Source organism: Arachis ipaensis, chromosome B02 (assembly GCF_000816755.2).
Source record: "Arachis ipaensis cultivar K30076 chromosome B02, Araip1.1, whole genome shotgun sequence".
Lineage (NCBI taxonomy): Eukaryota > Viridiplantae > Streptophyta > Magnoliopsida > Fabales > Fabaceae > Arachis > Arachis ipaensis.
This window is the reverse complement of record NC_029786.2, coordinates 84,737,571-84,747,509: the sequence shown is the minus strand read 5'-3', so window position 1 is coordinate 84,747,509 and position 9,939 is coordinate 84,737,571. Positions and strand designations below refer to the sequence as shown.

Below are 9,939 nucleotides of genomic sequence, written 5' to 3'. Positions count from 1 at the left end.
TGGCCTGCAGCCACAGCCGCACCATTTTGGCGGGACCGATCTTCTGCTCTTCGTTTGCGTTCTACTCCGGTTCCAGTAAGATAGGGAATGGACAAAGCTTCAACCTGCAGTGCTACCACCACCCATCATCGACATGAGTAGCAGCCCCAGCTGGAACTGTGTGAGAACAGGAAGAAGTGTATGAAAGAAGAAGAAGAAGAGATGAACAAGACGAAGGGATGAAGTATCTGAGAATTTGGGGATTTAGGATTATATATAGTACGAGGGACCAATATGGGTACAAATTGCAAATTAGCCAGCTCAGCTAGCCGTTGGGAGCCCTCCAACATGGCAATCCGCGGCCACGTCAGCGCTCCGGTGATGAGTCATCACCTGAAATATGTTCAGGGACCAGTTTGAGTGCTCGGAGCTCTATCTGGAGGACTACAATTGAGAAATCGGGATCTTAGGGATTACTATGAGTAATTGCGTGAATATCAGGGACGACTATGGGTATTTACTCGAATATTAACACATTTATTGGATGATAACAAGCATGCTAATAACACAACGGATCACCCTTAACCAAATGAAAAAGTATATGGAACCAACTCCTAATCAGCCAAGAATGGAACAACTTAATTAATTATAATTATATTAATAATTAATTTTAAACTTTTTTAAATTCAAAATTAAAAAAATTTAAAATTAATTAAGTAAACCTAATTAAAACCTATAAAAATCTTTCTCTTCTTTCTCACATTAACCTACCCACCTCTAACAATCACACACACAGACTCCTTTCTCTCACCGTCAGACCCTCTCCGCCTTCCCACCGCGACTCTCCTCTTCTGGCACCGCTCTGAGCAAGAATTGAAATATCAGATTTCAACCCACAGGCAGATTTCAACTTTAGTTGACAACACCAGGACTCTGCACTTATCGGGTACTATCTTTCGATTCTTCTGCAATGTAGCGATCACAATCTTGAATGAGTTTGGTGAATCTGGAATCGTCGGGAGCAAAAGAGGCACTGGTTTAAAGTGCTACCTTTGCAGTTTGATACTCTTCCAGCTTAATGCACGCAGTTCCCTTACAAAAGTAGGCCTTAGCCAGTGAAGGACTCAATTGAATGGCTTTGTTCGCATCAGAAACGACTTCTGTGAAGTTCTGAAGCTTGATATGGGCTTGGGCTCTGTTGGCATAAAGAAGAGGGTTGTTGGGATCCAAGTTGATGGCTTCTGAGTAGTAATCGGCGGCGAGGGCAAAATCGTCATCCAAGAATGCCTCTTGGGCATTGTTTTCAAGTTCCTTCGCCATTCTTGAGACTGCTAACTACACACTTGATCAATGATCTTAGCCAAAAGGAACAAAAGAAATATCCAGTTATATTTTAACAAAAATAATTAAATATCTATAAAATTTAAAAAAATTATAAAATTTTTAAAGAAATAGAAACATTCACATTTGCAATACAAAAAAATTTGAAAAATATATAAAAAAACATCCATTTAGTATAAAAAAGAAACATTCTAATATTTAACAGAAAAAATATTCATATATATTAACTTATTTTTATTAAGATGAATTTTAAAGTCGGACTCATTAAAAAGTTGGCAGGAGTTGGCTGACTTGATTTTCTATCAAAATTGTAACCAAATTATTTCCACAGTCCAACCCCCTTCAACTCAAACACCTTGTTTATACCGTTACTTTTACAAGTTGGCTTAATGAACATTAGCCGACCCAGCCAAAACTTTCTCTTCTTCTACTCCCACAGGCAACTTAGAACTCTGAAACAGTCAGAGACACGTCTTCAGTGCACTCTTCCGTACAAAATCTCACACTTCTGTATCAATTTACCTCTGTACATCTAATTATCCTATTTTGATTCATTGAAGGATTATAGTATAAAATTTTAAAATCTTAAGAGACTAATTTGTTACATGCAACTTTTTGTTAAAAATATAAAATAAAATAAACCACAGGATAGTTTATGATGTGTATATGTATTAGAATCTTAAAATAAAATTCTATAATTTGTGCTTGAAACGAAAATAAATCATAGCATTATGACAAAGATTTGTCTTAACTTCTCTATTTAAGAGTTATTGTCGCGTTTAAACTGTTGTTGTATATAACAATTGAAATTGAAATTTTTAATATTTATTTAAGTGGATGAATAAAATGATTTTACGACGATTTCAAATTAGTTATTCTGCAAATGTCTCCATCTCAATAAAATCAAGTATGTTTGTGTTGTATTGTATCGTCGTTATGTATTTGACTATTTTCAACCTAATTTATTTACTTTTCTTTTAATTGCAACACTGTATGCCCGAAATTATGAAGTTAAACAGCAAAACTCTTATTCTCATACCATAAAACAGTGTTTCCATTAATAAGCAGAGATTTATGATACAAATATATAAGCGAAATACAAGATCAAACAAACACACAACAAAGCATTTATTCTAAAACGATTTTGAACCAAACACAAAAACAAAAACAAGCAAACATTTATTATGTATGTATTTATGACGTTGTCTCTGCTTAGAATTTCCAACAGGTGAAGGTAGCAAGATAGGAAAGCTCGTCATCATTCATTCATTATTACTTGCAGCTGCATGGGTCGCAGGTGCAGGAGGACCCACACTTGCAGCCACCGTTCTCGGCGGCCATTTCAGTAGCGCCACCCTCAAATTGAGGCTTGGCCGGTGCAACGCCCATAACAAGGGTTGCTGCGATAGTTGTGTTCTCTGCGTAGCTCAAGTCTGGGTACATTTTGCTGCTGCAGCTGCAATTATTACTTGTAAAAACCCCACAGTTAAAGACAAAAGATACTTTAATATAGATTATGAAAAAGTATAGGAATCAGTATTTATATTAAAATTTGGTCAATACTTAATTAATAAAAAAAAAATTTACATCATTAATATTGGCCAATTTTTTATTTAAGATTTATTATTTAAAATTTAAAGTTAAAAAAATTATAATTTAAAATCTAAAATTTAATATAAATTAAATAATTAAAATTTAAAAAGATAACTTTTTAATGTTATTTTAAATATGAAAATAATTAATAATGTGTCTAAAGAATATTATTAGAGAGTCAATATTTTTAGCGAAGAAAATAAGAAATTAGTTAGTGTTGTTTCAAATAAGAAAATTAATATTTCTCAACATGTATAGAAAATATTAAGATTCAAATTTTGTTAAATGTAAAATATCATATATATTTTTAGTTTTGATGATTCTATTTTTTTTTATCACCGAATAAACTAACGACAAATGTAAACTAGAAATGCTAAAAAAAAATAAAAATTGAAAACAAGATATATTAAAATTAAATTCATAATAAATTTATTTAAACTCATCATTAAACATTTAAACATGAAAGATTTTTTCATGTACCTGCAGCCGCTGCCGCACTTGCAGCTGCTGCCGCAGCTACAGCTTCCACTGCCACAGCCAGACATATTTCTCACAAACAAAGAAATGAGTGAATTAAAGAAACAACAATGGCTTCACACACACACAAATAGAACGTTAATCTGATGATTCTCCATGGAGATTCATGGCCCTACATTTATAGTGGACGAGGTGAGTGTGTCTGTGAGTTATCCACCGTACACGTGGCAACATCTTGTCCACTATAAGAAAATGACGTGTTCTAGAACAACTTCTTCGTCCACGTCGTTTTTGTATGCTGCACGCTATTTCTCGTGTAATTTATAGTAGATAAATAAAAGAGAAGGAAGAAAATTTAAATTTTTAAAAATTTAAATGTTGGTAAATTAAAATATCAGAAATTAATTTTTTTTTTATTTTTTTAGTATACAACTAGTATGATTATTATAATTACTCACATGAATTAAGAATCAATTTGAAACCATTTGTTTTATGCAATGCTCTTTCAAAGTTTTATCTATGATCTATGAAGTTTTGTCTTGGAATAAACGGTATCTAGGGGAAGATAACTACTTATTTTGTTCTAATGCAAAATCCAAAATTTGATAAATTAAAATAGAAACCTCTATATAGAAGTTTCTATATCAATATATCATCGTTATTATCGATGCGAAATAAACAAAATTATCCTCATCGTTTTTTATGATATGTTTTCATAGATGAACGCCGTCCTTGCAATTTTAATCTTTCTTTAATTGCAATAATTAATTAAACCTTCATGGATGCTTCATGCATTTTTTTTTTTCGGAAGGGGACGCTAAAAATGAATGATATATATAATTTATTATTATGGATCTATCTTTAGACGCACGACAGTCACTATTATTTTTTCCTGTAAAATATCATGGGTATATAGAAACCAAAAATAAAACCAATTTTAGTATTTTATTATAGCTAGGTTAGGAAAATTTTTCAAATACAATATTCATCTTAAGCAATTATTCCGGTACATTTCGAAAATTACATAGTAAATTATTATATTCTTTCTTATACAAGTTTAATAATATGTGCCATATACGGGACAAAATTAAAATATATATTTTTTAATTTGTTAAATTAAACTAATTTCAATATGTTATTAATTATATGAATTATAGCTTTTAAATGTAAAAATAAATGTATAAATACAAATATAATTAGTTGATTAGTGAAAACTAACAACGTTAATTATATATATGAGAGTAGAAATATGGTGACGCTGTTGGATGCTGGAGTGGCGAGGGGTGATACCTATAAAGATACTCTGATGTTCAAGTCAAAATAGATCTAAGAGATATATATGAGAATAGGAATGTGTAATATACCTGAGGGAGTCCTTGACCCTTTTATATAGTTAGAATTTGTTATGTTATCTTATCTTATTAGTTAAAATAAGAGGGATATTTAATTTTGAATGTTGGTTAGGGATTACAGAGCCGATTTTGGCCATGATGGAGGCCCAGACCCAGGTAATCAGGTTGGCGGCTGCTCCAATGAGGGACCTGGGGATCGGATCCAGAATAGTTACTCCCAGAGCGAGAGAGTGATTGGGCTCGATCTCATCACTGAAGGAGCTTTTGATCTTGCCATACGGCCATGAGCCTGGCAGGGAGAGTATCGTCCGGATTCTCTGGTCGAGGTCGGAAGTCCAAAAAATGCTTGGCCATCCCGTCACTTGTCCGCTGCTTTTCTCGAAAGGGGATTTTCTAATTACAGTTTCTTAAGCGTCATAATGGCGTTTTAATATGAAAAGAAGTTTTGGGTTTTCTTTTCAATTTTGCCCTTTGCCCCTTCCTGTTTTCTTTGAAACGTTAGGGTTTTACTTTTGTAACCGTTTCTCTCTCTTTTTATATCTCTCTGATTTATAACTTCTTTTTCTTCTGTCACTTCTCCTATTTCTCTATTTCTCCATTCACTGCTTGTTTTCCTGCCTAGTCCTTTGTTCATTGCGTGTTCATTCGTCCTTCGTTTCACACTGCGTTATTTTCTCTACTCGCTTCGAGGATTAGGTTGGTGTTTACTTAATTTCTGCTTTATTTATGCCGTGTTTTTCTTTCGATTTGTCTGCTTCTACATTTGTCTATCTGAGGCCATTTTTCTAGGTAAAAGTGGTAGGAAATTAGGGGGTGTCACTAGTTTTGTGATTGTGGTAATGATAGAGAAACGGAGGAGATGCCGCTGTTTTTTGGGCTTCCTTTAGGAATGCTTAGTGAAAGTCTTTTGTATGGTTCTCCTTTTTCAGAGAGTGGGCTGACGTTGGTGTCCCCTTTCTTAGGTATGGTCCGGTGGAAGAGTGAGGGTACTAGGGCTCCCGTTGTCCCGACCGGTGGCATCCCCAATGCTTACTATTGGGTGACTTCTGATGTGTGGGAGACGTCGTCCCGGGTTATGGAGGAGGTCCTCCAAAGACTCCGCAACGAGGGCGCGGTTTACGAAGATGGTGAGGCAGAGCATTAGTACGAGCTTGCGCTCGATAGGATGGACGAGATGGTTCGTTATATAAATTTTGATTCTCCCCGAGTTGCTGACTCGATGTGAATTTATGTATCCATGTTCACACGACTGGAGGTGCGGCTTTGGTTTTCGGAGTTTGTTCAAGAACTTCTTAATCGTTGTTCGGTGGTGCTGTCTCAGTTGCATCCCAATAGTTGGACAGCCATCCGGACCTTCGAGTTGGTTTGTAACTACCTGGAGCTTCCAGCTCGGGTGGATGTTTTTCTCTTCTTCTTTTTGTGCATCCTTCCGACCAAGGAGGGGAAGCATAAGAAAGGTTACGTGACGTTCCAGGCCCAGTCATATCGGCAGATCTTCGGGTTGTTTGAGGATTCCTTTCATGGTTTTAAGGGGGGATATTTTAAGGTGCGCCCTGCTCGGAGGCATCATCCCTTCTGGCTGACCTAGGACGGGAAGCGTCGATTCGCGACGTACTAGAATTTTGGGGCCGGTGTATCGTACTTGACGCGAGTTACTTATGAGGGTTTGTCTTCTGAGAACAAAGATATTGTTGATGTCTTGTGGTCAATTTTTAGAGATCATCCATTGAATCTCCGGGATGTTATGGGTGATCTGGTGGCGTGTCGGACTTACATTGGTGGATTTTTTAATGTTTCCTTTGTTTTTACTTAATTTTTATCTTTTTTTCCCGAGTTCAACTCTTGATGCTATTTCTTCTCTCACTACAAGAAAAATATATTTTAGTGACAAATTTTTAGTGGCAACATAGACTTCCATGTTTCTGCCGATTTGATTGGCAAATACCTCGTCCATAAGGCACTGATATGTTGCACCTGTATTTTTAAGTCCAAAAGGCATAACCTTATAGTAATAGTTACCATATTCAATAATAAAGGCAGTTTTATTTTGATCGAAAGGATGCATTAAAATCTGGTTGTAACCAGAATATACATCCATAAAACTTAATGTTTGATAACTTGAAGCATTGTCAACTAATGAATCAATAGATGGTAAGGGATACGCATCTTTTAGGCATGCTTTGTTGAGATCAGTGAAATCAACACACATGCGTCATTTATTATTGTGTTTTCTTACCATTAGCACATTGGCCAGCCATGTTGTGAATTTGATTTTCTGTATAAAACCAGCACTGATGTGCTTTTTGGTCTCTTCTAAGGACGCTTGCTTTTTTTCCAGGCCGAGGTTTTGCTTTTTCTGGGCTACAGGTCGGGCAGATGGGTTGAGTGCCAACTTGTGAGAAATGATCAAGGGATCAATCCCGAGCATATCTGCTGGTGTTCATGCGAATAAATCGGCATGTTGTTGTAAGAATTTTTTAGTTGACCTATTTTCTTCCGGGCTTAGAGTTGTACCTACATAAGTAAACTTGTCAAGGTCATTATTGAAATATACTTTTTCTAGTTTTTCCATTGGTGTTGGTTGCTCAAGGAACTCGGCTCTGGGGTTGAGGTCTGCGAGTGCTAGGAGCTCGTCAAAATTGTGGACATTGTTCACTTGAGCTCCTATAGCTCGGTTTGGCAGTTTGAGACTAATGTTGTAGCACTGACGAGCTTTACGATGATCACTGTGAATAGTTACGATGAGGTCGTCCTGCACAGAAAACTTAACACAGAGATGAATTGTAGAAACTATAGCGTCGAACTTATTTAAAAAGGTAGAACAAGTATTAAATTGTAAGGACTGAAACAATCGACAACCAAATATTGAATGTTAGAGGTTTTAGATAGGGGATGCTCACCTAGTGTGGTTTGTAACTACACAGAATTCAATACTGGGACACGTTCACCTGAGAATCCTACCTGGTCTCCAATAGAGGGCTGGAGCATGTTATTATTGAGCTTCAGTTTTTTGAATGTAGAATAGATTAGAACATTTGCACTACTTCCAGGATCTAGCAATACTTTGCGCACCAAAAGGTCTCCCAACTAGACAGATATAATAAATTAACAACTGGGTCATCGAGATTTGTGGTGTTTGCATTGAAATCAGATGTCTGAAATGTCATCTGTGGGAAATGGGGAAGTGATTGGGCCTCGTTAGAGTTTCCTTCTACCGAGAGCATAGCTCGGTACGTGCGCTTCCAAGCAGAGCTTGTTGCTCCTCCACCTGCAAAACCTCCAGAAATACATTTAATAACTCCTCGTGGTTGGTCGGGATGATGATTAGTTGTTTTCTCTTTGTGCCAGAAATATTGCCCTGTAGAGATGTGGTCGATAGAGGATGTGGCATGTTTTTGTATGTGGCCACTGATGTATTTGTCTAGGTGTCCTTGCCGAGCAAACCACTCTAATAGATCTTTGACGATCATACACTCATCAGTAATGATAAACCACTATTTTATGGTTTATTTTGTATTGAATTGAGTGGATTTTATCAACTATTTTCACACTTATTCATATAAATCGCATGTTTTACATTTTTCTTCCTAATTTTGTGCTATGATTGAAAACATGCTTCTTTAGCCTTAAATTTGCTAATTTTAATTCCATTTATTACCATTTGATGCCGTGATATGTTTGTTAAGTGTTTTCAGGGTTTATAGGATAGGAATGGCTTAGAGGATGGAAAAGAAGCATGCAAAAATAGAAGGAACACAAGAAATCAAGCATTTCAGAATCTGGTAGCGGCGCGCACGCGTGGACGACGCGCACGCGTGACTGAGCCAATGTCCAAATGACGCGCATGTGTGGCTGACGCCTACGCATGGCCAGTGAAAAGTCAAGCGACGCGTACGCATGGGTGACGCGTACGCGTGACAGAGCGTCACGTGCTGCATAAACAGAAAATGCTGGGGGAGATTTCTGGCTGCTTTTGACCCAATTTCAGGCCCGAAAACACTGATTAGAGGTTGCAGAGTGAAGCTGGAAGGGGGGAATCATTCATTCACTTTCATTCACATAATTTTAGGTTTTAGATGTAGTTTTCTAGAGAGAGTGGCTCTCTCCTCTCTCTAGGTTTAGGGTTTCGTCTTTCAATTTCTCCTTAGGTTCAGGTTCAGTCTTCTTTTAATTTAGTTTTCTCTTACTTTTATTTGTTTAAACACTTTAGTTCATCTTCTTCTCTTGTTAATTTCCCTTTTTTGCCATTTTTATGTTTATGAGCTCTTGTTACGTTTGATTTCTTTTAATGCAATTTATGTTTTTCATGTTTATTGTTACTCTCTTTAATTGTTAGTCATTGATGCTTACAATTAGTTGTTTAGATTTAATATTCCCTATTAATTTTCTATGTTTTTATTTCGCGCCTTCCAAGTGTTTGATAAAATGCTTGGTTGGATTTTAAATTAGATTTCTATGTTCTTAACTTGGATTAGTTATTTAGAGACTCTTGAGTTATCAAAAGTCTTTTGTTGATTGGTGATTGAAGATTGCCGGTTAGCTTGAACTTCACCAAAGCTAGTCTCTCTCTATGAGTTGACTAGGACTTGTGAACTCAAGTTGATTGTATGCACTTGACCTTCCTCCATTGGTTAGAGGTTAACTAAGTGAAAGCAATTCACATTTACCATCACAATTGACAATGATAATAAGGATAGGACTTCTAATTCTCTTTCCTTGTTAAGAGCTTTCGTAGTTATTACGTTATTTTCTTGCCATTTTTACTTTCTTGTCTCTTAATTCAAAAATCCCAAAAACGTTTTCCCATAATCAATAGTAAGTACACTTCCCTACAATTCCTTGAGAGGCGACCCGAGGTTTAAATACTTCGATTAATTTTATTGGATTTGTATTTGTGACAAACAATCTAAACGTTGATTGAGGTTTAATTGTCGGTTTAGAACTATACTTGCAACGTGATATTTTTGTGAAAATCTTTACCGATATTTTTCCTCCGTCAAGTAGCATGCCCATGCTTTTGGTGAAAGGTGCAATATTTGGATTTATCCGCGTTCTTTGTGTCTTAATAATTGCCGGCCTTCCGGGGAGGCTTGATGAGATTTGAATTTAGGATCTCCTTGATTATGCCATCCCTTTTGGTATTAAACTGTGTATATGAGTCAGAGTGAGGAGTTAACTGGAAGGCCTTTTTGCTGTC

General features: G+C 36.2%; 2 protein-coding genes across 4 annotated transcripts; both read right to left on the bottom strand.

Annotated features, from left to right (window-relative positions):
• On the bottom strand, positions 912-1,311 carry LOC107627523 (protein SGT1 homolog A-like). The gene has a single exon (XM_021113748.1). The coding sequence runs from the start codon at positions 1,297-1,299 to the stop codon at positions 1,018-1,020; it is 282 nt and encodes a 93-aa protein (XP_020969407.1). The 5' UTR covers positions 1,300-1,311; the 3' UTR covers positions 912-1,017.
• Positions 2,354-3,581, bottom strand: LOC107628438 (metallothionein-like protein 2). 3 transcript variants are annotated; one of them, XM_016331107.2, is made up of 2 exons: positions 3,394-3,581; positions 2,354-2,776 (listed from the first exon to the last, which is right to left on the bottom strand). In XM_016331107.2, the coding sequence occupies exons 1-2, from the start codon at positions 3,456-3,458 to the stop codon at positions 2,593-2,595; spliced, it is 249 nt and encodes an 82-aa protein (XP_016186593.1). In that variant the 5' UTR covers positions 3,459-3,581; the 3' UTR covers positions 2,354-2,592. The 3 variants fall into 3 exon arrangements, with proteins under 3 accessions (XP_016186593.1, XP_020969397.1, XP_016186594.1); XM_021113738.1 differs by having other exon boundaries at positions 2,354-2,788; positions 3,394-3,557; XM_016331108.2 differs by having other exon boundaries at positions 2,354-2,770; positions 3,394-3,556.

Bases quoted from the DNA above. Each gene is read 5' to 3' on its own strand.
- LOC107628438 (XM_021113738.1), bottom strand. From the start codon at position 3,458: ATGTCTGGCTGTGGCAGTGGAAGCTGTAGCTGCGGCAGCAGCTGCAAG. The intron at 2,789-3,393 runs GTACATGAAAAA...GGTTTTTACAAG, and splicing joins AAGTGCGGCAGCGGCTGCAG to TAATAATTGCAGCTGCAGCA.
- LOC107627523 (XM_021113748.1), bottom strand. From the start codon at position 1,299: ATGGCGAAGGAACTTGAAAACAATGCCCAAGAGGCATTCTTGGATGAC.